Consider the following 26,633-nt stretch of genomic DNA (forward strand, 5'->3'; position numbering starts at 1 on the left):
TGAAAAGCTTTTTTCACAAAGCAAAATTACATCTGCCTGAAATGCCTGAATAGCAAAATCTGAATCAAGAACAAGTTTATTCTGTAACCTTTTGGTATTTTTAAATAGAAATGGAAATATTATTTTCAAAATGCAGGCACATTTTCTAGCGGCATCTTGAAAAGTCCCTACATATCATATGCCAAGGTCTCAATTTTGCATTAAAAAACTTCTATATAAATGTAAGGATTTTCTTTACAAACCATGAAACAGGACTACAATCTAGAAATGAATGACAAAAGATGTTACACAATCAAAATTCCCGCTCTTAAGAGCTTTTACCATTTTATGAAAATCCTGATGCAAAAAGGCAATTAGAGTGACCAAAATGAAGTCATGACAGATTTTCGGCAACTGTCTTAACCGCAATTTTTAAACATATATTTGAAGTAATCAAAACTGCATACATTTAAAATGATAAATATTCCATTTTGTCCCTCTCTTGGCCATTGATTTTCTAAAAAAACTCATTTTCCTCTTCTTAGAGGGCTTTCTAATTAAAGCCTCTCTGCACACAGGTAACAGTGAAGTATTTTTCTCTTAAAACCTTAAAGTAGTCATAAATAAAATAATGCTTACAGAATACACGAGACAGTAAGAAATCGAGACTCTAGAGGCATTTATGGTTCCTAATGATTGTCTCATGCTGGGGCCCTTACAAATCTGACAATAATAAACTTTTCATTATATATGCTAGATCATGTATTTATCTATACATACAGAATCTACAAACACATACACATAACTGACTAACATTAAAGATAGTTACAGGCCAAATAATCCATTAAGTAATCAGAAATATAACCAAATAACCAGAACCAAAGTTCTGCACAGACAAGAAGATTGATCTTGGGCTGCTAACTTGTGAATTAAGTGCTTTCTGTTTAGTTCAAAAACTGCTCTGCTGTGGGGCTTGAATCAAATAGTAAACTGGAAACAAATTCTCTTGGTCCCAGTGACCTGCAGCCACTTCATTAGCAACATGAGGATTCTGAATATATAGTTGTTAATATGAAAGTTTAGAATTCTAAAGTTGTGAGATGTGCAGTATTAATAAACGTGTAGCCAGCAGGTACAAGAGGGAAGTGACTCTTCCCCCCTATATATACCTGTCCAGTTTTGGTCTTCTCATCACTGTTATTCTGAAGTGAGTCTACACAAGAGTGATTAAGATGGTCAGGAGGCTGGAGAACATGATATATAAGGACTGGTTGAGAGCTCAGCCTGCACAGCTTGGAGTAGAAAAGGTTAAGAGGAAACTTCGTGGCTGAATATAAGTCAGTAATGGGACAATACAGAGCAGATGGAGCGTGGACTTTTCTCAGAGATGCATAATTATGGCTGATCTCATGTTTCCCAGGTTGGAACATGGGAAATTCTGACTAATTATTAGCAATTTGTTTATCACAAGATAAACACTGCAACAGGTAGCCCACAGAAGTTGTGGAAACACTGTGCTGTCCTTGGAAGTGTTCAATACTCCACTGCACATGGCCCTGAGCAACCTGGTATCAAACTCCATCTCTTGGAGCAGGGGCTTGGTCTAGGTGACATCTGGACATCCCTTCCACTCTAAATTACAATTCTATAAGTCTACTGTTGTACCGCCATCAATATTATCAGGATTATCACAGCTACAAAGTTAAATAAATATCTGTCCCCTTTTTGGCATTTCCGAGCGCAACACTTCGAATACCCAGCAAAGTCTTGCCCCATGCTCAGCTGAGAGATTTTTGCCTTTTATATAAGCTTTGTGCCTCCTGTGTGACTGTTGTTCCCACTCTCCTGGTTCAGTTTCAAGTGTTTTGTGTCTGTCGGTTAGTTCAGTAACACATAATATGCTTAAAGTCAAAACACTGCTTAGAAATTTGCACTTGGCAAGCACTGCCAGTGCTCCATAACCTTCACTCCAGCAGATGGGAGCATTCTTCACTGTACTCTGCAAACTGGGGTGCCTTATTCTAAGGTAGAAAGTACATCCTAAGGTAAAGCAACACTTCTATATTAAGTGTCTGGGTCATAAGAGCAACTTCATTTAGCTATGGGCATTGACAAAGAAATATATTTTCCTTTTTTTTCCTTTTGTGGAAAGTCTTTCATATCTGTGATGGTATTAGGCCTTTTGCTCCGCATACCATCTGATTTCAGAGAAATACCGAAGGATAACATCCTACAGTAGGTCAATGAAAACTTCTATCTTCCAAAGCAGTTTTTTCTGGTGGTGATTTGTGTATTGATCTTTCCCCTGTGAGATCCTATAGACTTGGTTCATTTTCCCTGATACACAGAATGTCCATTTACAAGTGGCAATACTCATCTGGTTCAATGGCAGGAAACCATCATCATCAATTCACAGTGCTTTTTTTTGTTCTTGGGGCTCCCATCAGTGTTCACTGACATCCAGCACAGATGACAGCTGGCCCTCGCCTTCCAAGAGGTGGAAGGGGAGCTGACCCTACATCAGCTTATACAAGAGTAGGCGAGCTGAGGAGAACCAGGGCAGGATTTGTCTCCTGGAATTCCTGTTTAAGCTCTGAACTCAGGGCACCCACATGAACTGCCAGGCCCATAGGTGGCACCCACACAGCCCCTGGCTCATCCTCTTTGCAGCTCACCCGTCTGGGACTTCAGAAGCTGAAAAATCACAGAATCACAGAACGGGGCAGGTTGGAAGGGAAAACAGTGGGTCATCTGGTCCAATCTCCCTGCTCCAGCAGGGTCATCCCAGAGCATATGGCACAGGATTGCAACCAGACGGTTCTTGAGTATCTCCAGAGACGGAGATTCCACAACCTCTCTGGGCAACCTGTTCCAGTGCTCGGTCACTCACAAAGTAAAGAAATTCTTCCTCATGCTCAGGTGGAACTTCCTGTGCATCACTTTCTGCCCATTGCCTCTTGTCATATTGCTTGGCGCCACCGAGAAGAGCCAGACCCTGCCCTCTTGGCTCCCCCGCTGTACTCGCAGACATTGCAGCAAACCGGCCCCCAGCCGACACCCCCGCTCCAGCCCCGACCCCACCGCCCCCTTGTTTAACCCGGGACCCCGCCCCCTGACGTCACCGGCGCCGGCCGTGACGTCACGGGGCGGGCGGCGCCCCCCGGGCGGCGGGGGGGGCGCCCCCAAGATGGCGGACCAGATCCCGCTGCGCCCGGTGCCGCGCAGCGCCCAGCGCAGGGCGGCCTATTACAGCAGCGCCGCCGCCGCGCAGCGCCACAGCAGGTACGGGCAGCGCCGCCGCGGCCACTCCTTCCCCCCCCCTTTCCCTTCCCCTTCCCCCGTCCCCGGCGGCGGGCGGGGCGGTGCGCGCCCCTCGCCCAGCCCCGCTGCCCTGCAGGGCTCCGGCACCGCCCGCCCGCTCCGCGGGGAGGGCGCGCAGGGGCGGCGGCGCCGCTGCAGACGGGGACGGGGGTGCCGGCAGCCCCTGGCTCCCGCAGGCTTCCCCCCGGCGCTGGCCGCCCCTCCCGGCCCGCGGTTCCCGTGTCCCGGCGGCGGGCGCGGGGCCGGGACAGGCAGCGGTGGCGGCGGGAGGATGCGCAGGGCCGCTCCCCGTGCGGCCTTGGCTCCCCCGGCCCCGCCGCCTGAACTCCCCGCGACTCGGGTCCCTCGCCAGGAGTTCACTTAGGGGCGGGATGCTCGCGGCGGGGGATGGGGGGGGAGGGGCGCGAATTTGGGCGTCCTTAGTAAATACGGTGCGGGCTGGTTGTTGGGTTGCGGGAACCATTCTTGGATGTGGGAGTTAAAATAACTTCGGATTGCTTGAAATACACTCTGTTGGTGCTTAAGCAATTTGAAGGAGCTGGTTTACAGGTCTATCATCAAATTAAGTTTTCAGGCAGAGATTGAACGTTTCTTTGCTTCCCATTATTCTGAACAATTTCTAGGTACACTGTTGTTGTGAGGAAGGAGAAACTTTGGTCCATAATCTTGGTATCTCCATTAGATAGCACTCTTATGGTAGAGGATATAATTATAGTTACTGTTTTGAGTTTTTTTTCCTCTTCTCTTGGTTTTCCTAGGGCGCTGGCTGTGGATACAAGGACTGGAGGGAGCAGTTGTAGGATCTGAAGTAAATGGACTTGCTAAAACAGAATAGTTGGTGCTGTTGTTCTAGTCCAAATAAATCTGTTTCATAATTAATAAAATGTATTTACTTCTTTGTCAGAATAGAATAACTAAAAAAAATGTAGCTTAAAACTGTGCAGAATAGGTTAGGCTTAAATTACCTTGTCTTGTTTCTTAAACTAGATAAAAAAAGATTTTTTTTAATGAACATTCACAAGCTTGTAGGACAGTCCGCCCTAGTAGGAGCCTTACCCATCTCACTAATACTTGAATGTCCAACAATTTCTAGTAGGTTTGTCCTCTGTTTTGAGGTAGGGCAGCATTATCATCGTTATCCCCATACCTTAGAGAATTGAAGCAGGGAAAGTGCTTGCTGAAATTTGTTTCTCAGTAGGTGTTGTGCTCAGGAATAAAGGGTAGGACTGGCTAGGCAAAGCCTCGATCCAGAGCATCAAAGGTGTTGTAGATTAACCAGGACTGTTTTGGTGACTTGAAAAATTCTGTGGATGGGACGGGTTGAGTCCATAAGTCATAAAGATACAGAGGTTCATTGAAGGTATGTTTGCAAGCAGTGGTTGCATTTCTTTATATAACCTGTTCAATCACGGCTTTATAAGCAGATTTGGCAAGCTGTATGATCTAGCAAGGAACTACCAATTCTGTATCTTCCCCTCTATCTTGTTTGATCAACATCACCCTCCAAAGACTGCGGATTACATTTTGTCCAGTTTAGATTACATCTTCAGAGTTATGGTCTTTCATCATCTGTGTTTCTCAAGTGCAGGTGATTTGTATTTAACTTACTGATCCTCCATACCAATGATTATCTATGATTTTCATTACTTTTGTTCAACTTCTTGTAGGTTCAAAAAACTTTTAAAAATTGACAGGCTCATTTATTGTGTTTCTTTATTTTTGATCACTTGATTAGTGAATTGCTCTTCTGAGCTCTGAGAGTTAGAATACATTTACCAACCTCTTCACTTGCTTCAATTGTTCATGTTTTTCTTAATGTGAGTTGAGTAGGTTGCTCATTCTCCTTCAAGAATACCTTGCCCTGGATTTGTGAGACCACCCGTTGTGTACTTTGGAAGGTGTTCCCTGTAACAAAAACATGGAAATGCTTGTGTAGATTCTACCACAGCTATCTTGTGTAGAGTCAGAAGGGAAATATGGCAGTGCAGATAGTCAAATTACAACTTCTAGGTCTTATGACTCTAAGCTTGTAATTGAACTACAGCTTCTATGTCTTTATGAATCATTCATCCTGCTTTTCTAATCTTTATCTTCAGCACAGACTCTGAAGGAGCCTTACATTCATGTGGAAACTCCAGCAAAGGTCCTGATGTTGCAGTTACTTATAAGAGTGTTGAAGTCACTGAGGTCTCTGATATGCAAAAAGTTATCGTGTGCATGTATGCCTGACGATTTTGCCTAAAAAGGCATAATGCATATCTCTGAAGATGTCTAGAAACAAACACCAATTAAAATATAGTATAGTTGGTATCTCAGGTTTAATCCAGGATCACCTTAAATGTGCAGTGAGACTTAAAATGCTTGTTCTCGTATGTTAGACTTGTATTTGTCATCATCAGCCCCAGAGTAATCAACTGCTAAATACAGGAAGGAAGTTAACTGTCCTGTGCCTGTGTTGTCACGTGAGCTGGATGGAAGGAAAACAAGAAGCCTGCTGGAATTTTGAAGCTGATAAGGAGTTAAGCAGTAGACAGCCCTCATTTATCTACAAGCAAAATACCTGGTTTGTTCAGGTGTTCTACATTTGCTGCTGACAGTGTATACATGCATTTGGCCTGGTGTTGGGACTTGAGCTGGTACCAGAAAATCATGTCTTGCCAGCTGTCTCCTATGTGACATAAATGTAGTTGCACTTCAGGTATTCGCAAAGGTGATGTCATGAAGAACACCCAGTCCCTGGAAGGAAAACTTGCAGGATTATTCACGGTGTGGGCTACAGTAGTGTATTTATGAATGACACAACTACATGTATTAGTGGTTGTGGTAGGGCAAGTTATGGAACAGATCGACTGCTGTTTCTTGTCTCTGCAGTTTGCTCACTGATAGAGCAACTCTGGTTTAAGGCAACTGACTATACTGTTATTTTTGAATTCTTACTCTGTTATGTCATTAGTGAGTAAGAAAATTACACAAGAGGGAAAAAAGAACAAAATAATAGGATAATGTGTCTTTTGTCCAGGTAAATACAGGATACTTATTGCTTAACAACTGGTGAATTGTAGCTTATTTCATGTGAAGTATGTATAATAGAAAAAATGAAATCTATTCCAGACAAAACGGAATGGAAGTCTGCAAAGCTTGAAGTTTGATGAGAATTCACATGCTTCCCTGATACTTAAAAATGTTAAACCAGTTTTTGTAGTACATAGAAAATATGATGATTTAATGTCATAATACTGTTCTAATGCTTTTAAAATGTTTTAAATGAAAGCTGTTCCCAGCAATTGTGTGGTCCTTGTGGTTATGATTTTCAGGGTATTTGGCTCAGTTTCACAGTAAACCACCAAAAAAGAGACATACAAATGTCAACAGGTAACACTCAATGCATGTGCAGTAATTCTGTGGGTTTAGTTTCTGACATAGCCTGACATGAGCTTTAAAATACTTTGATTCCTGCAACCTACTTTCAGTTTTGTTAGGAGTATGTGTTCTAGTTCTCAACTACAATGTGATTTTCATAGTGTAGATGTTATTCTTCATATGCCAGTGGCAAGTGATATGCCAGGTTTTTGATATTTCTTGTGTAATAATTAAGACCAAGTAACTGAAAATATTATTTGGTGAGACCATGTAGCAATCAGAGTTGATAGAACCTAACATCTCTTGTAGAATGGTGTTCACAGAAAGCTCATAACTTACTTTATTCTAACTGTGGGTCCGAAAAGCCTGGCAAAATGTCCATAATTGTTAAAAATCCCAGACATTTATATGTATCAGAGGAGTTTACCCATTGAGTGGGTTATATGCAGTGATACTTGGTATTTCTTTGGTTTTCTGAAATGTTGCTAGTCTCTTTCCCTGGGTACTTCTGAATATTTAGAGCAAAAGTTGTTACAATATCTGTGCAGAGTTTTACAGGTTTCAATTTCCTCTTCTCCCCCCCACACCTGTTAATGAAATGATCCTACATATTTCATCCTGAAAATTAGCTTGAAAATGATGGATGAAGCTGAATGACTGACAATATTGACATTAATTTGAATTTTAATATAGCTTCTGTGATAAAGCATTCTGAAGATAGAACCAAATTTACTTTTGAACATCTGTGTTTTAAAACTGCTGTTGCAAAGTGACAGTAATTTCTTCAAACATCTGTTGTTTGACCAGAAGCAATAACTTGTTTAGTCCAGGAACATAAACTGTAAATGTCTGTTAGGTTTTTTTGATAGAAATAGCATTGTTAGCGCTATCCATCCTGCTGCTCTGGATGTGGTCACAGAAGCTCCTGACAATTGAGCAGCTGTGGGAATGAGGGGGAGTGGGTACTGCTTGTTAATTGTCTGTATGTGTACTGGCACACCTGCACTTGCTTGTGGACAAAGCTGCTAACATCATCCTCATTCCTGTGGTGCTTTGTTTAAATCAGAGCCCTTGTCTTGCTGCGTTGGTTTTCCTCCGTGACATACATACAGGAGTGGCACCTAAGTGGGCACACCATTACAGATCAGTCTAACACACTCTCTGTAGGACAGAAATCTTCTTTATTGGAGGTAGTGACTCAGAGTGAGATGTATTGGTTTATACTGTCATACAAAAATTGCAAATGTTGCAGGTTCAGTTGATATCTGGTAGAAATGTCATGAACTCTGAACAATACGGTATTCCTGGTGTTTTAGGCTACAGCTGCTAATATATAGGTGTTGAAGTGCATTGGAAACGACAACACATTAAAACACACAGCTGTACATTATGCTGCTATATTCAAATGTTCACTTGAATACACCTCCATCTTTTATTGTAGCTTAAGGAGGAAAGGTTCAAATGTGGTATAAAGAGATCTCATTAGAATAATAGTTAGGAGAGTTGTCTGTGCTGCTAAGCCATTGTTACAGGTTAATCATTAATGTCCTGTTCTTTTTTCAGGAGAACTCTTGCTCCTCTATTTTTTACAGACTTCACCTGAAATTCAAAGTGTTTCTCTCTTTTGCAAAGTGAAACTTGATTTCATTTAAAAAAATAGTCAAAATTGCTGTAATTGTCTTGCAGGATATACTGCCCTTTTTCATTAGCCTTTCCTGGGTTGTGATTTTGGACAGAGATTCACCACTGTTTGGAACTGTGTCACCGAGTGACTTTTAGGCTTAGTCTGAGATGCCATCTCTTAATTCTGATTCTTCCAGCAGGGTTGTTTGTGTGGCAACTTCATACTTGGGATGCTGTATTTGTATAACAGTGACTGAGTCTATGTTTTCAAGACTCAAGTTATAAAGTACTACTAGTTTTTAGAGCAAGAAGTTAACAGTGATTTTTTTAAATTTTTTCTAACTTTCTTCTCAATGCACATTTTATGCCCATTGTCGGCAATTTGACATTCCTGAACTGTGTGTTGCTTTCTTTGCCAAAGACTTTATCCACAGGTTAATACTACTTGTTGGGACTGACACCTGATTTAGGATAGGTTCTGAGATTTTTGCCTGGAACAAAGATGAAAGTAGTATGATGTATAAGTTTTGAAAAATAGTCTTGCCATATGTTAATGTTTTCAGAGCTTTTTCTGCAGTGTGCATAGTTATTGTTAGTTGCTGTGGCTTTTGCTTTTCAGAGCAAAATTGAATAATATAATGATATAATGATGCAGGAAGCCATTTATTACATGCATATAGAGCTGCTCATTTTAGCAACTGTTAGGTATTTTTACAAACGATGACACTTTCATTGGTGTCATACCTGAGAAGTAGTTTGTAATACTTAGTCTGCAGACACAAATTTTGGTGATGTAGGAACTTTAAGTGATTTTAGTAAAAAAGTAATTTTTAATTGCAGTTCTTTGACTTAACATTACTTAGAAATGTATATTTGGAAAAAGTTGTCCTTATAGTTTTCTCTTCACTAGTAATACTCTTTCACACCAAAATAGGTTTACAGTCATAATTTTTAGCATGGTTATTCTTACAGTCATTATCCTGATCTGAAATGTTTTAATCATTGGGAAAAAAAAAAAGTTTGAGAACTTCAAATTACTATTGCAGATGATGCTGTTGTTTGCAATGAGTACACGTGACTGCACGTGCCATAAAATAAACTTTGTAATGTATTTCTAAGGTTGGTCATGTTTAAGCTATTATTTTTGCATGCCTTCCTGTTTTGTATATATAGTATCTAAATACAGTGATTTGTATTGCTTGGACAGGCATTTGGATTGCTAAGAACAGGGAGAGAAAACAATTGATTGGGCTACAATGTCAATAACAATACCCAGTGACAGTGATAAAATGGCCCCGTTGTTCTAATCAATGACATACCCTACTAATTAAAAATAGGGTTCTAGTGAATGTAGATGATGTTTCCTCAGGTCCTGCTGTGTATTTAGGTATTTCTGATTCCTATTTGTTAAATACAGAGACTCACTCATCTTGTCATGGGTTGAAAAAGATCTTGTGTTAGGATATGCATAGTGATTTGTAAGGTAAGCAAAGAGGAGTAAAGAAAGGTGCCTTTTTTCATGAAGGCTTTGTTACACAGATCTTCTGTTTGCTTCTTCTGTATATTGTTCTGGTAAATAAAGTGTGACGTAGGGGAGAGAGAAGAAAATAGCATTCAGAGTATTTGGGGTTTATAGGTGTCTGGTGGAACCTGTAGTATCTCTTTTAAGCAATTTTTGAGAAGCTCCTGATGAAAGGGAGCTGCCTTGGTAATAACTTTGTGTTCTGCTTTTAGACCTTTATCTCAACAGATATTAGGGTTTTTCCTTTAGTTCTTCATATTAGAAGATGCCAGCTTTTCTTTTTATTTTTTTTTTTAGTGGTGGTAGTAGTTCACAAATGCTGCCTTATGATTTTCCAGACTATATCTCTGTATCACTTAGGATATGGAGGGGTGACAATTTATTTGGTCTTATTGCAGAATTTGGTCATATTCATCTCAGTGACACAGTCAGTAATAAACTTGCCTGCATACAGTAGAAGTACTTTTTCCTTGTATCTTGGATGGATAAACATGGACTATGATGAAAGTGTTGTACTAGATTTTTAAAGATTCTGTTATGCAAGGACACAAAAGCAAAATTATCTATTGAAACTGGGTATAAATGTTCAGCTCCACAAATATTCAGCTTTCTTAAAAGCTGTCCAAACGTATTTTGCTTTTTTTTTTTTTTTTGGTAATAACTGCTGGAATACTGTGTTTACTGTTGTCTTCTGTGTAGACATCTCTGACACACCTGTCCCTGATAGTGCATATAAATTTGCAATAGGATTATTTTGTGTATGACTGTGTATTTTTTTTAGGCCAGGACTTGCATTCAGAGACTACCCAAGTAATGCTGATTAGGGGTGCACTTACATTAGAGGCTCAGCTAAAGCTGAATTGGGACAAATAGTGTCAAACTCTAATCAATTTTAAAAACTTCTGAATAGCTTTTCTGTGTTTTGTAGGAAGCGTTTAAAGGAAATTCTTTAAATTTCACACACTTAGCCATAGAAGATTTTTCCACTTTCAAATTCTGTTGTAATCTAGGAACAGCATGATTACTTTGTAGTTTACTAGAATTTACTGCTGTGTGAGGTGTTTCAAATTAGAGCAAAATTGTAATTCCTAATTTTTAGAAATGCAGAAGAATATTTGAGGAAAATAAGTATTTGTAATTTGATTTTTTTCTTGGGTAGGTTCTAGCAAAGCAATCTGTTTTATGGAGACACTGGTTATTTGAATAAGAAGAGCAAGAATATAAAAATACATTGTATACTTATAAACATGGTTATGGATGAATGTTCCTTTCTTAATAAAATTTTTACTGCTGCAGTTTCCTGGGAATTTTTATTTTGTTATAGGATGTGATCTGAGCAGTTTTGTCAGTGATACAGGCAACCTACAGGAGTTGCTGATTTGGTAGTTTGTCTTCTAAGTTTTTGTATATATATACCTGTCATTACTGGAGATGGAGCAGGATATGAATGAGACAGATTGTGCAGCTAACTCTGTGTCTTTCTTCTGCTCATGACCAGAAGCAAAGGGAGCCCTGTGGCTGCCAGTCACTCAGCCAGATTACCAGCACTTGATGTGATGGGACATGGTCACAGCAGTGGATGGGGGTAGCTCACCTGCCAGGAACTGGTCTTTTTTCAGATTTTCTACTCAGATAGAACTTCTTCCACTGCTGCCTCTCTTCCATGCTACTCTGCATCCCAGGGCCATCTCCTTTGTCCAATTCCTGTGTAGACTCATGGCCACACTTGCATTTTTCCTCCCTCCCTAGCTTTGAGAAATACTGCTTTAAGACATGAGCTTTGTTTTTCCTTCTTGTGAATTGTGGTGGATAGCACAAGTGATAGGAGGCAAGGAAGCAGTATTTATGCAGTATCTGACACAGTGCTTATATTCCTATCTCAGTCTTTTAAGCAGGCAGATAAAAAACATCGTCATAGATGCTGCTTCTGCATTTGTCAGGTGAGTAAAACCAGAAAAGTGTGCAGTCACATTTGCCCTGTGCTTTGCACCTTCATGCTGCACCCTTGAACATTGCTCTTTTAGAGTAATGGAAAGCTGGCAGAAAATACAGAAATTATTATGGATATAAATAAGTAGCCAAATTAGAATTAAATGAATTAAAATGGTTTCCATTAGCAGTTATGGTACCTATGGAACTCTGCAGTCACATCTACTCTGGCAAACAGCCATCAAAGTGGAATGATGCAAACACACGTGACTTGAGGCATCATTTTCACAGCAGATATTTATGTCAAAATTTCACTTAAAAGTATTTATTGTACATGGTTTCCTTTCAGTTAAATCTGTTAAATGATATTCCTAATAACAGTCAGATTTTGTTGAAAGTTGTTTAATATTAATGTTCATTTTTCCTTAGGAAACCATTCTTTTTTCAAGATATTTTCATCATACCTGATTTAGTAGCAGTCATGCTGAGAGTTTTGATGTCTTCACTCTAGCTTCTTTATTCATGTTGCTTTCAGTGCTTCCCTATTTTAATACAGGTTTCTAGGATTATACTTAATTGATTTGTCACTCAGAGAAAATCAGCACTTCAAGCAATTAAGTGCAGAAAAATACTAGGTAACAAAGACACAAAGATTTTTGTCCTCATCCTAGTTATGAAAAATCCATTATTCATTATCTTACTGTTTTTAAATACTGAAGTACAATTTTCTAACACAATAGCAAAATTGCTTTTGAAACAGAATAAATTGCTTGCCACTTGAGAAGCGGTATTTTGAAGTCAGGATTACCAAACGCGATGGTGCTTATGCTCATTATCTTCACTACTTGGTGAAGCTCCGTATTTAAGAGTGCAAACCTAGATACCGATTGTGGAAAAAACTTGTTTTTAATATAATGGCAAACAAACCTTAAGGAAATTATGATTAGGACATCAGTGTACTCTGCAAATATTATCACATTTACAAAGTAGATTTAAATATTATGTGCATCTGTGAATGTGTTTCCCAGTCAAGTCTCTCCCATGATTCCCTTGCATTAACATGTTCCTTCAAGAGCCATTTAACCATGTTTGCTTTGTTACCTTTGTATATAAAGAATATTATTTTCCAAACACACACTGGTTAACTTTGTATGTAAGAAAAAGGCATCTGTTACTTTGTGGTATCTTGCTGTACATTCCAGTACAGCTAGCAGACTGTGATTTCACTGGATGGTGTTACAAATACACCATTAATTGGATGTCCAAGAGCAAAACACAATGCAACAGAAAGCTCTCTCAAAACTGTGATAATGTAATTTGCAAATATAACTAGGAGAGATTATAAAAGCATTGAACAGGAGTCTGTTTAAACGCAGGCCTGTCCTACTGGAAGTTTTAGCATAAAGTAAGGTCTTAAGTTTTTTTCTAAGCAGTGGTTTTATTACCTACTGTTAATCTAGTCTGAGAGTAATCCATATAATGTAGTATAATATGCACGTTAACCTATAATAACATCTGTGTTTTGTGAAGAGAATTTTTTCTATTGTTTTTTTATAATGACCGTTGATAATAATAGTAAGGGAAAATATATTGCTAGATTGTCGTAGTAAACCAACATCAGATGCAGCTTTTTGCAAACAACATTGTGAAGATCAAGTTTTTCATTTTTTTTTTAATCTTTTTTTTTTTAAGTAGGTACTGGTAGTAATAATTCTGAAAGCATTTCTCATGCCCTATTTTGACATAATGAACTTTCTGGGAACTTGTAACTATTAGCATTTACACAACTTGATTAGTTTGAAACTTTGGTCATGTTTTCTGCAGTCTGGTTGTGCTTTTGCATCTTCTGCAACAGATGAAGATTTCTTGTCACAAAGTCTAATGTGTTTAAGGTTCCAATACTCAATTGACTTGCAGCTGGGGTGGGAGGTGTTTATTTATTATTATTATTCCTAGTTATGCACTGTTTTCTAATCTGGTCTGAACACATTGTTAACATCCCTTAATGATGTACCATACTGTGTTATTCCGAGAAGGTGCAAAAATCTGCCAAAGAAAAGAGGGAGCTAATGATTTGTTAATCAGTAGTGGGTTGGGGGGTTTTTTCCCCTTCCTTATTAGAGCTTCCTTCTTAACTATGTTAATACCAATTTATTATATAGCCAGTGTAAAGTATGTGGTGTACTTTTTCAATAGAAATCTATTAATTACAATTCAATCTCTCCGTCCCTTTCCTGCCATTCAAAAAAGTTAATATCTGCTTTAATATATATTTCTCTATACAATAGGGCTCAACACAGAAAATCTAGGGGAAAAGGAAATGGTTTTAGATTTTTGTATTAAATGTATAGTGAGTTGAAAAAATGCAAACCCAGTGATGATGCCTTTTCGTGATCAGTCACGGTGTTTGTAATATTACTTTCTTTTTAAAATGCTTGGTATGTCTATCAAGACTTTGAACAGAATACTGCTCAGGGTGCTGTTCTCTGTTAGCAGAACTCCCCCCTGCTCAAGCAAGGCCACCTAGACGTTGTTGCCCAGGATCACATCCAGAGAGTTTTAAACATCTCAAAAGATGGAGATGCCACAGTGTCCCTGGATAGCGCTTGCCGGTGCTCACTTATCCTCCTGTTAGAAAAGTGTTTAATGATGTTCCGATGGCACTTCCTGTGTTTCAGTTTGTGCCCATTGCCTCTGGTCACCACTGAAGACAGCCTTGCTCAGTCACCTTTGCAACCTCCCTTCAGGTGTTTGTTCATAGAAATCAATAAGATCCTGCCTATGCCTTGTCTTTTCCAGGCTGAGCAGTCCCACTCTTTTATCCTTTCCTTCTAGGAGAGATGCTGCAGTCCCTTCATTATCATCATGGCCCTTCATTGGACTCTATTCAGTATGTCCATGTCTCTCTTGCACTGAGGAGCCCAAGCATGGCCTTACCAGTGCTGAGCAGAAGGGAAGGATCTTCTTCCTTGATGTGCTGGCAACACTGTGCCTAACACAGTCCAGCATACCAGTAGCTTTCTTTGCAGCAAGGGTACATTGCTGGCTTATGTTCAACTTGGTGTTCACCAGGATCCCCAGGTCCTTTTCTGCCAAGTTCCTTTCCTGTAGTAGCCCCCAGCATATAGTGGTGTGTGGGGTTGTTCAGGTGAAGGAATTTGCAATTCTTGCTGAGCTTCCTGAGGTTCCTATCAAGCTGTTTCTCCAGCCTGTCAAGTTTGTGCTGGATGGCAGCATGCTCATCTGGCCTATCGTCACTCCCTTCGGTTTTCGTGTCATCTGCAAACTTGCTGAGGGTACGCTTTACCCCATCACCCACGTCATTAATCAAGATGTTAAACAGGACTGGACCCTCTATGGACCTCTGGGGTACACTGACCTAGTTTACTGACCTCCAACTAGGCTTTGTGCCACTGATCACCACCCTCTGGACCTGGCCATTCAGACAAAATTCAGTCCACCTCAGTGTCTGCCCATCCAACTACTACAGCAGCAGTTTGTCTATGAGAATTTTATAGGAGACAGTGTCAAAGACCTTACTGAAGTCCAAGCAGACACTATCCACTGCTCTCCCCTCACCTACCAGGCCAGTTATTTCATCTTAGAAGTTTATCAAGCTGGTCAAGTATGACTTCCCGTCGGTGAAGCCATGCTGACTACTCCTGATTTTGTTGTCCTTTGTGCAAAAGGTTTCCAGAATGATCTGCTCTTTCACCTTCTCAGGGGTTGTGGTGAGATGAATGGGTCTGAACAGGTTCCCTGGGTCCTCCTTCTTGCACTTGAAGAGTGTCATTTGCTTTCTTTCAATCTTCAGTCACTTCTCTCAGTTGCCATGATTCATCAAAGATTATTGAAAGTGGCCTTGCCATGACAGCTGACAGGTGCCTCAGTACTTGTGAGTGCATTCCATCAGGACCCATAGACTTTTTTATATTTATATATATATATATACATAAATATATATTCCATTTGCTTAAATGTTCCCTCACTCTCATCTTCCTTGCTTTAGGCCTTCCTCCTGTTCTCTGAGACCTGGGTCTCCTGAAAGCCAGTCTTGCTAGTCAAAGCTGAGGCAAAGAAGAACCCAGTGCCTCAGCCTCTTCCGTGTCCTGTGTAACTACATCCCCATCTCATTCAGCAATGAGCCCATATTCTCCCTAGTCTCCTTTTGTCACCTGTGTACTTTCAAACTTGTCTTTAACATCTCTGGCCAGATTCAATTGCATTTGGCTGTAGCTTTCCTAGCTTTTTCTCTGGAAGCTTGGATAATGTTTTTGTATTTGTAATGGTTTGAGAGCCCCAAAAATTCAATTCCCGAGTCCAAGCCCCCCTCCCACATCTCATCCCAGTGTGAGATGGGTTTTCCAGACAAAAACACGAGACTCAGTATGGGGGGGAAGGGATTATATTACAATGACTGTACAAATAAATATTATAATACATCATATACAATCATAACTATCTTTTCTATGATAAAGCAGTATTTACAATGGATCAAATCTCTTTTCCCTCCAAATAAAAGTCCAGGAGGGAAGAAGGAAGAGATCCTTTCCACTTTCAGAGCAGCAGTCTCTCTAGGGCAGCAGTCTCTCTAGGGCAGCAGTCTCTCTTCCTCCATGCAGCAGCTGTGGCTGGATCTTTTATCATTATACACGAGGGGGGTCTCCAAGCCCCCCTCAGCCCTTGGACTCCAAGCGAGGGTCTTTCTCTTCCATGGGCTGTGTTCACTGGGACAAAGGTCACTTCACCACATCATATCACGAAGTGCAGAAGTCTTCATGACAGTCCCTGTCCTCAGGGGATTCAAACTCCCTTGCAGAGCTCCTGTGCTCTGATCTCAGGCTGCTAGCTTAGCAGCAACAGCGAGGGCGAGGCCCTCCTCTGCATTCCATTCTGGCCATCCTGGTCCAGCTCCAGGATGCCTGAGCTTCTCAGCTGCTCTCTCTGCAGCGCATGCTGCATTTTAGGACTTCCATCCAGTAGGAGTCCATCTCCTCCACTTAGGAGGGATTTCAAAAGGAGTTTGGGGGTTTTGGTTTTCAGTTCTTACCCAAACTCTGTCTCTGTAGGGCTTAGTTCTGCTCTCTCTCTCTCCATTAGAGATCTCTGTGTCTTCCTTCCTTGACTACAATGCCTGTTTGCTGCTTCTCATCTTCTCTGGCTCTTTGCCACTGTTCTCCGGTCAGTACTGTTCTGCTGCTGCTCCGTCTGCTGCTCACAGTAGAGAAAAAGCCTCCCAGCTTCTCAGCTACAGATACTTAGCCCAGTCTAACACTGTTCCAAGTCCCTGTAGCCCAGCCCCCAGTGGGGCTCCTGCCCCTTCTCCTCGTGGCCTTCACAACATGGCCACCTCTCCAACTACAACTAACCTTCTTTTCTGGTCTGAGTGTGATATGTTTATATTTTGCAAAAGTGCTCATTGGCTCAACCCCAAGGGTAACCGCCCCCTGGGGGGTTACCATTTTATAACTGGGGGAAAACTGTTTTTTTCCCCCACCACATTGTTCCTCCCAGGTTACCTGTCCTTATTTCTACCTTCTGTGCACTTCGTTTTTGTGTCCGCGTTTTGACAGTTTGTCCAGTTTTGTCCTCCTTTTGGAGGAGCTGATCCTTGAATACTAACCACCTTTTTTGGGCCCCTCTTCCTTTTCCTTATTCCATGGGACTCTTTCAAGCAGTTTTTGGAAAGGCCAGATCTGTTCTGATTTCCAGAGTTATGAGCTTGTTTGCCACCCTCGTCCCTGCTCTGAAGGTCTTGGACTCAACCGTCTCATGGTCACTGCACTCAAGGTTGTGCTTGGCCTTCACATCCCCAGTGAGCCCATCCTTGCTTGTGGAGTATGAGGTTCAGCAGGGCAGCTCTTCTCGTTGCCCCTCCTGAGTAATTAGGGGAGGAAGTTGTCAAAGCACTGCAGGACCCTCCAGGATTACCTATGCATTGTTCCTCCAGCAGATACCAGAGTGGTGAAAGTTCCCCATGAAGACCAGTGCCTGAGAATGTAAAGCTGCTCCTTTCTGCCTGCAAAGGGCCTCATGTGCTTGTTCTTCCTATGCAGGTGGTCTCTAGCAGACACCTACTAAAATGTTGCCTTTACCTGTCCTCTCTTTAATCCACACACAGAAGCCCTCTGTTGCCTCCTCATCCATCCCTAGCCAAGGCTTCATGCACTCCAGCTGTTCACTGCATAAAGGGAATGAATTTTTGGTTTTGTTAATTACTGTTTTTATATAGATTGTTTTTACATTGCCATGGGGAAAATGGGACAGTCCCAGGATTTACCTTGTAAGAAATGACTTTACAATACAGCTTCATAAAAATCAAACGTACTAATTCTGAGTAATAGTGCTGCTTCTTTCAATCATCCTCACAAAGGTATAGAAGTATGAAATGAGTAAGTTAGTCAATTTACATTCACTGAGGGGAATTTTCTTGTTGAGTATTCCAGTGTTTTGTCTTAGCATAAAAAGCATTCCAGAAATGTAAAATTAGAGTAGATAATGGTTTCTGGAGAGGAAAGGACCGTTGTTAGCTTAATGTTGTTTCCATGGGTCCCACAGGCAAATCTGTTTTGACTCACCGAATGTTTGTGTGTAGAATTATAAAAGTAACTATAATGTTTTAGTAATTAAAACTAAGATACTGATGTGTTGTGTGGAAAGTGAGACTTGAGGGCCTGTGCACACAGGAACAGACATCAGAAAAGCACGTTAAAGAATCCTGGTGGAAATATAAAGTCTGTACTTCCATGAAAACTCAGTCACTTCTGTCTGCTATAAGCTTTGCAAAGTACACTATGTATAACAAAATCTTGTGAAGAATCCTTTGGAAAATAGGAAGCTGCAACTTTGTATGCACAGATTATATAAGAAACAAGAATTTTCCTGGAATGATTTATACTATGATTGACAATGATTAGTTGCAGGCCTTTTTGCTGTATTACACAATTTTAATTCAAATCAGAATTTCTTGCTAATATGTTAGCACAAATTCATGAGATGTTTAGATGAAAATATCTCCCTAATAAAATTCTCTATGGCAAAAATTAACCTGTTACTTTAGGAGATTCCCAATAATAAAAAGTGATGTATTGGCTATTTATTTAGTGCTTTTATTTAATTTTGCCAGGTACCAAGTGGAAGATGAGTCCTCTCATTTGGATGAAATGCCACTAATGATGTCAGAAGAAGGCTTTGAAAATGATGAGAGTGATTACCATACTCTACCAAGAGCCAGAATTTCTCAGAGAAGAAGAGGCTTAGAATGGTTTATCTGTGGCGGCTGGAAGTTCCTTTGCACTAGGTTTGTTGCATACTAGCACTTTTTATTGGGATATTAAACAAATTAAATAAGTAGTAACTTTGTATTTTGCGATGTGTGCAGAGTACAGAACACATAATAATTTGCTTGTCATGAACCTTTTGATTTATTTGCCTGCATTTTCCCTACTAGGACATTGCCAGCTGTTCGTAGAAAAATCTCTGAAGAGCTGTTGCTGCATGCTTCTCCTTTCTGCTTTGCTGACTTGCAAGGAAAAGGCTTCTAAGAGAGATCATGAACTAAACTTGTATTAATATGAGGTCCATAATCTGGCATTTAAACCTGGTTCTCACTTCTACTCAAAACCACATCAGGGCAGAGGGGTTAAATCTTTTACTTTTGAGGACATTAGTGTGTTAAGTTGACAATATATAAATTTTATTGATGTTGCTGAAAGGAAGAAGTACTTTCATTAACTAATGATTAGCTAACTCTTCATCTTAAAAGGTTAAAGTATAACTGGTGGTCTTGGAGTGAATTACAACTGAGATTAGCTCTTGTGATTTGGTTCTTATGTAGAAACTTTCTGTGTTATACTCTGCTGTATGCAGTTGCCTTGGAGTAGTAATTTTCTAATGAATTGTTAGCAAAATTTCTGAATATAGAAATTGCTATTAGGATGATTAAAAATCTTCTTTTTTCTTTAATCCTGAATGATAAAGTCTGAGAATCAGTCAAGTACAGTGAGTGAAGTATTTTCAGTGAATTTAAATGATGAATGCTTTTTTTGGCAGATGATTTTAGAATTAATTTAGATAGAAGTCTTCACAGGTGGTTTTCATGGCACTTCAAGAGGCCTGATACCGTTGTTTTACCTAAACAAAGCTCTGTTTATACACCTTCAGTTTTTTGAAATAATTACGTTCTACAGCTTTAAAAAAATATAATCTGCGTTGATTTCTTTTTTATATAATAATTTAACAAAACCTCATGAATTATTCATTTTATCAAAGGGAATAAGTGTTTGGAAAGTAAAAGGAAGGAGACGAGCAATGTTTACAAAAGCAATGCTCGTATATGCAAATGGATTTTGGAAGCAATGTTTCTGTTATGGAACTAGCTTGTAGTTTTTAGAAAAAAATTGTAAGTATTTAAAGAGGCTTTTAATCTTTTGGATGTGTCTTAAAGTTGAAATACCTTCCAAATAATATATTTTGTGTGAGTTCAGTTCTGTAAGTATTAGTGATTATTAGTTACTGTGATTACATTCCGTAAGTTTCATGAAGACAGGTGGACCAGTGAAAACTGCACCCTGACAGTTACTCTGACAGAGGATTTACTCTTTTTGGATAGAGATAAACAATTGCAGGATGAGTTTATGTTGGAACTAATTAACAATTGTAAGAGACTGTCACAAGAAAGTGTTATTAATCCTGAGGATTGTAAAATTTCGTGATCCTTCTTGCTTTTTAAAATTGATAAGTACATCTCAACTTTCAGTGGAACTCAAGCCTAGAAACTTCCGAACTTATTTGTTAAAATACTTGAGCCATGTTTGTGATGGATTTTTGAGAATGAAAAGAGAAAGGAAATTGGATTAATTTTTTTGCTACATCTTACACATATTTTAATGCTAATGTAGGTGTGTAAAAGAAAAGCCTTCACTAAGGAAAAGGCATTAGAGAAGAGTCTGACTTCTGCTTTGTTGAGTTCCTTGACTGAATATGGACATAGAATCCATTTGGTCTTGTACTTATACCTAGAGGTGTTTTAATCACATTAGTTTTCTACAATGGAATATTATAGTAGATAATTTTCATTTTTCGTGGGAAAAATAATGAAAAAATGACCACCAGATCCTAGCAGAAGCTTGACATTTCAGTAGGGTATTAACAGGCAGAGGGTATGCTCACAGGAAAGGTGTAGATAACCTGTTTAGATGAGATGGGGAAAATTACCTGGAAGGAAAGTCATCCCATGGTATCTTAACTACTGGTCCAGTCAGGCTGGATAAAAACCTCATCTTGGGTGAGTGCCTCTGAGTGATTATGTAAATACCCATTATGGTTATAGGGAGGTTTCATCTGAGCTGAGAGCACTGTTGAAGCTTTGTTATTGACAAAAGTCAGGGAGGTACAGTCAGTGTAAGTTATTCTTTTTGATGGTTTCTCATTATAATAAAACGTTATGAATTTTTGCTGGGGCCCACAGAATACTTGAATTTTTGAAATGCCTAAAGTTTACCTAGGATCATGGAAAAGATCATGCAGGAAGCCTGGAGGGTACTGTATTATATAACTGTGCAGTTATATACACTTACATAAAGTGTAGAATGAGTTGCAGTGTTTTTATGGGGTGTAAAGTATTGATTTGGGATAGAATCGTGTGTTGATGCCTTCACACTTGAAATGGAGAAAAACGTCTGAGAAAACAATATGCATGTTTGTTAGTGTATACATTTTATATAAACAACTGAAATTTATTTCCAGAAGACAAATTGCATTCTTCTAAGTGTAATGTAAGATTCTGAGACCCATTCAGTTAAACAGAATTTAAAATTTTACCCTGTTTTTATGGAAATCAGTATCTCATACCTGAGTCTGAGTGAGGTTGAAATCTCAACCTCCCCATACAGAATTTCTTTTTGTGCTTTAAACTAAATTGTAAATTTTTCAAAGCTGTGACAGAAAGATGACAGAAAGACTAGGCATTTGTCTGGAGCTGAGCTCAGGGGGCCCCTGATTTCTTTTGGGTTCTCAGTGAAAAGTCTTGTGTTTGTGTTCAAAAATCACTTTACTTGTTACAAACAAATAAAAACCCCCATACCCACTAGGGGGTTTTGTCTGTCTTGCATTGTTAGGTTTAATCTCATTTTTGTGAGAGGAAGTTTTCCATCTCTTTGCAGCTTTAGAGTTTTATGTTGTATAGATTTTGTTGCTACATCGCAAACTGTTACTGCTTAATTGAAAAAGTTTCACCAGTTTTGCAGTAGCAAATATGGAAGGTTTGACAAAGTTCACTGTACTGGAGAAATGATTTTGTAAAAATCCTTTATCCAGCTTTTAACTTCTGTTTAGACAATAGACTTGTTGATCAGAACTGTATGGTGTGAATTTTATTTGCAAATCTGCAGCTCTTTAAACAGTTTTTACATTTGGAAGAAAAAAATCATAATGAAATGTTGTCTTTGATTTTGAACAAACTGGAGACTTAATTCAACCAATATAACTTTTAACTTCAGAAACAGCTTATTTCTTGCTTTCATAGCACAGTTAAAAGAAAACTTTGTGATATAGCAGCTGTTTTGTGGTTGTAATCATTTCCCCTTTAACTTACAAATTCTCTTCAAGCTTGTGAAATTATAATGCACATAGATCAATACTCTGGAGTTCTTTGGGCTGGATTGATTTCTTTCTCATGAGATTTACATTCCACTTGTTATCAAAAAACACTTTGTCCCTATGAAAATGGTGCCATTGAATGGCATTTCCATATGAAGTGAAGGGGATATCAAATGCTGGGATTAATTTGGGCTCTAAGATGGCCTGTACGCTTTCAATTAATCTGCAACGCATTTGTTATGCAGAAGCATGGGAAAATGCTGATCTTTTAAGAATGACATGACCACTGTGTTGCTTTTGGCCTGATTACTGAAGCTACCTGTTGAGTACAATAATTACAGTATGTTTTCTTTGCAGAACTAGTTTCTGCTACTTAAAACCTAATAAGGAAAAGCTGACCCTTGCAGACAATATAGAGCTTTTATATTATCTTCCCATTCTGATGAAAGTGCTGTTTTGTGAAAGACACTGGCAGTTAAGCTTGTAGGATAAAAGTAATGAAAAGAGAAAATAAAAAAAACCTTTATTATTAGAGCTGCAGAGTCAGTTGAGACTTTTACTTTAGCTTTTGACTTCGAGAGATATGCTCTATTTATGAAAAAGTTAAGGGTTCTTATTTAACAATTACTCCAGCTTTTGGTTTGTTGGTGGGGTTTTTGGTTTTGGGGTTTGTTTGGGTTTTCTTGGCTGGTTTTTTGCTTGTTTGTTTTTTAATTTAAATGTGGCGTTGGTTACTAATATGAAGACTGCTTATTGTTCCTTCAAATTAAAAAAAGTACATTAGGAAGCAGGTTAGTAAAAAGCCATTTAATAGAGGTACCTTGAAGTTCTTTTATAAATTACTATATTTTTCATATATGCAATCTGTTGTATTGATATAGACAACACAGCTTATACCTGACTTAAGGTAAAAGCTTTCTTTGCATATGTTGAATTTTCTGGTCAAGGGCATTTGAAATACAAACTTAAATCAGTAAACAAGGATGTGATTTATATATTTTTCTTTTTAATTGCTGGATCCTTAGTGTAAGATGTGGCTTTACAAAAGAGTTCGGTAAAATCTGAAGTGTGTCTTGACTGTGTGACATCTTACATTATGGTTTTAGGCCATTTGAAGCTCAGAGAATGCTACTCTGATTTATCATATAAATGTACTGGGTACAAAAGCCCATTAAAGGGTCTATACCCTTGCACAAAAATATTTTCTGTATTGGGGAATGTTAATTCAAGAACAGATTAGGTATTTGTTGGAAGTTGATAATCTTGAGTTTTAAAAATATTGGGTAGACTTCATTGTTGTTAAAAGTCTGAATTGAAGTAAACGGATTAGGATTTCTGAGGTGAGCATGACCACCTCTGATTCTTCCTGTAAAATAGCAGTAATTACTGCTAAGACTGTAAGTGGCAGAATCTAACTGATTTTTACTTTTAAGGTAGTAAAGCTCAGATGAACCATGAAAATACTGATTTGGGCATGACCTGTAATATTTTCATCATCTGCAGTTGTCTCGCATCTGAGAACTTGAGTGTTGTTAGCTCTGTGTCAGTCAAATCCCTTTTATCAAAGGTATCTCAGTTGTTTCCCAGTCAGGCATCACTCTTGTGTCTGTACTTTTTGGCATTTGCTAAACTAGTGGTCATTATGGCATCTCTTGATCTGTAGTAAAAAAGGTAGTTTCAAGAAGGGGAGATTCCATGTCAAGGACAACAGTATAATTATGCCACTTTAGTTGAATGTTTAATTTTAGCAATATCTGAGGAAATGATTCTACAAAAGGCACTGTGCCTAATCAAATGTAAAGTCTGTTTACAGTTTAAATTCAAAAACTGATTTAAACAATTCATCATTTCAAAGGCTGTCAGGGAATTTCTGTCTATGGGATTGTAGATAGAAGCTGTCTTGCTTATTCACTTTCCTCAGGAAAAAACTATTTTCCTTGTTACGTTTTTTTAATATACGTCTAATCTATCTCTTTCGTGTCTCCACACCCTTGCCCTGGAAACTAAAAAGTTTAAAGCTTTAATGCCATGAGCAGTTTTATCAAGTGTAAATCCAAGTTGGCACTGAGTGGAATCGTTCCACCTTCTGCTGTGAGTACATAACCTGCATTGTTTCAACTACTGTTACAGTTTTTTAAAGACCACCAATGGATCTAAGTGAAAATAGTCCCCTTTTATTCTGCATTAGTTTACAGCTGGATCAATTTGCTGGCCTGGTTTTCCCATGCATTTGTGTGAGTATTTGTGCCAGCATAAGGGAAGGAGCAAGAATCCACACCTTTGTTATGGGGGAAGGCCATTTTGGCAGCAGAAGTGTAGGTTCACAGCCAGTAAACTGGTTGTGGATCCATGACATAGAGACTGCAGTTCATTTTGCTTTAAAGACAAATTTAAGTAATGGTCAAGATAACTTGATTTTTCTGATTTGTGTGTTACTAAATAACTGGGCTGAATTTTGAATGTTGAGCGAACACTGTTAGAATTTTTGTGATTAAGTAATTCTTTGTTGCTGTTGTAAAGTGATTTGGGAAAAGTTGATGAATGGGCTCCTATTTGTAACAAAATGAAATGCATGTTTATGTAGGATGAAACCAAATTGATGTCTATCCCATAGTGGAAGTTTCAGGGAGGAAATCTTACGAATCCAGCATTTAAAATTGAAGTGTTTTAAATGTCAGCTTGTGAGTATTGATGTAGTGGCATTTCCGTAACAAAATGATTGTTGCTTTGAATGCTTTTATTATTGCATAACTTCTGATTCTCTTTAGAAAGAACCTACAACTTTTGAATTCCATTCTTTGGCAAAATTAGTTTGTAATAAGCATGGGATAACGTAGACTACAGACAAGAACATATGAATTGGGATTGTGGCAATGTCAGCTAACTATCAGCCTGCCTTCCCTGCGATAGCTGTGTGTGCCATGATTCTATAATTGTGAATAAACAGACTAGGAAAGGACCTTAAGAGGTTATCCAGTTGATTCCTTGCCTGCACAGGATGAATTATACCTATCACTTAACATCTGATCTTACCAGATCTGTTCTCAGTAGTAGCAATTCCAGCCTCTCAGAGTGTTTCCTCCACCCTTGTCATTAAGAGTTTACTCAGTATGTGTCCATGTTATGACTGCCCTGCTTATTGATTTGCCACAGTTGAAGTCTGTCATTACTTAATAATGGCAGACCTAGAGAATAATTGTCCCTCTTCTCTTTGCAGCTGGTTCTTACGTACTTGAAACTATATTAGGTCCACACTCAGCCTTCTGTGAACAGCTCTGTTTCTTTTGGTGTATCTAGTAGTCAGCCTGGCCTGCTTTCTAGACCTGTAATTGTTTTCTTGCTCTTCTGTGTGGTCTCTGTTTTACCAATAGGCCTGTTTGTTGAAATCTGGTATTCAGGATGGTATTGTAAGCTAGCTGAGATCATGCTAGCAGTGGATTGAGAGAAAGGAATATATTCATGACTTGCTAAAAGTATGTCTGTCCATGCTGAACAGATACATGCCCTTTTTTGCACATGTATTTCATTCTCATGCAATAACTGAGTCCTTCTCTTTTGAGCTGCTACCTACTATTTCCCAGTTCTGTATATCTGTAGTTGATTATTTCCTTGTAAATGAACTGTTGTGCTTGTCCCTGTTTAACTGTGTTCTATCACTTCCAGATAGTTTTTGTCATCTGTCAAGACAGCATCAAATTCTGATCTCCTCTTTGCATGTACCCCTGTCTGTTCTAGTTTTCTTGTTGTCTGAAAAATGAAATATTCAGTAGTAAATTACCCAGTAAGTTCTGAATAAAGCTTTGTGTACCTTCACTGAAATTACTTTGGTTTTATACTCTTCAGTTATGATTTTTCCAGCTCTATCAGTTCCAAGAATATGTTACTTAACTTTCTTTATGATAAATGTCTTGAGAGTTAAATTTTATTAGGAACATAGATTCATAGAATGATTTTCGTTGAAAAGGACCTTTAAAGATCATCTAGTCCAACCTCCCCAGCCAAGAGCAGGGACAATTTTCACTAGGTCAGGGTGCTCAAAGCCATCAGGAGTCAAGAGATGACATGAACCACATGCATTACTGCTTCTCAGAGTGAAAGTAGTTCCATTTGAGATGTCAGTGTTGATTATGGCTTCTGTTTTCTTTCAGGTGTGTAGAAATACATGTAAATAGGTTGACTATACAGAATTAATCTAGGAAACAGTGCTGAGGTGTTTGGATTGCAATTTTTCCCACTTGTTCTCAGCAAAATTCTTTCTGTTGGCTTGAATACAATTTATAGAAGTTTCCTAATGGTTGCC

General features: G+C 39.0%; 1 protein-coding gene across 4 annotated transcripts in view; it reads left to right on the top strand.

Moving 5' to 3' along the window:
* Positions 1-3,149: 3,149 nt before the first annotated feature.
* Positions 3,150-26,633, top strand: part of ATP9B (ATPase phospholipid transporting 9B (putative)) — a 158,868-nt gene continuing 135,384 nt past the window's right edge. For all 4 annotated transcript variants that reach the window (XM_017822238.1, XM_017822254.1, XM_017822247.1 and 1 more), the window contains exons 1-2: positions 3,150-3,261; positions 18,861-19,034. In XM_017822238.1, coding sequence (XP_017677727.1) covers positions 3,167-3,261; positions 18,861-19,034 — 269 coding nt within the window. In that variant the 5' untranslated portion in view covers positions 3,150-3,166. The remainder of the gene's footprint in view (positions 3,262-18,860; positions 19,035-26,633) is intronic.

Source organism: Lepidothrix coronata, unplaced genomic scaffold, assembly GCF_001604755.1.
Source record: "Lepidothrix coronata isolate B3197 unplaced genomic scaffold, Lepidothrix_coronata-1.0 Scaffold3, whole genome shotgun sequence".
Lineage (NCBI taxonomy): Eukaryota > Metazoa > Chordata > Aves > Passeriformes > Pipridae > Lepidothrix > Lepidothrix coronata.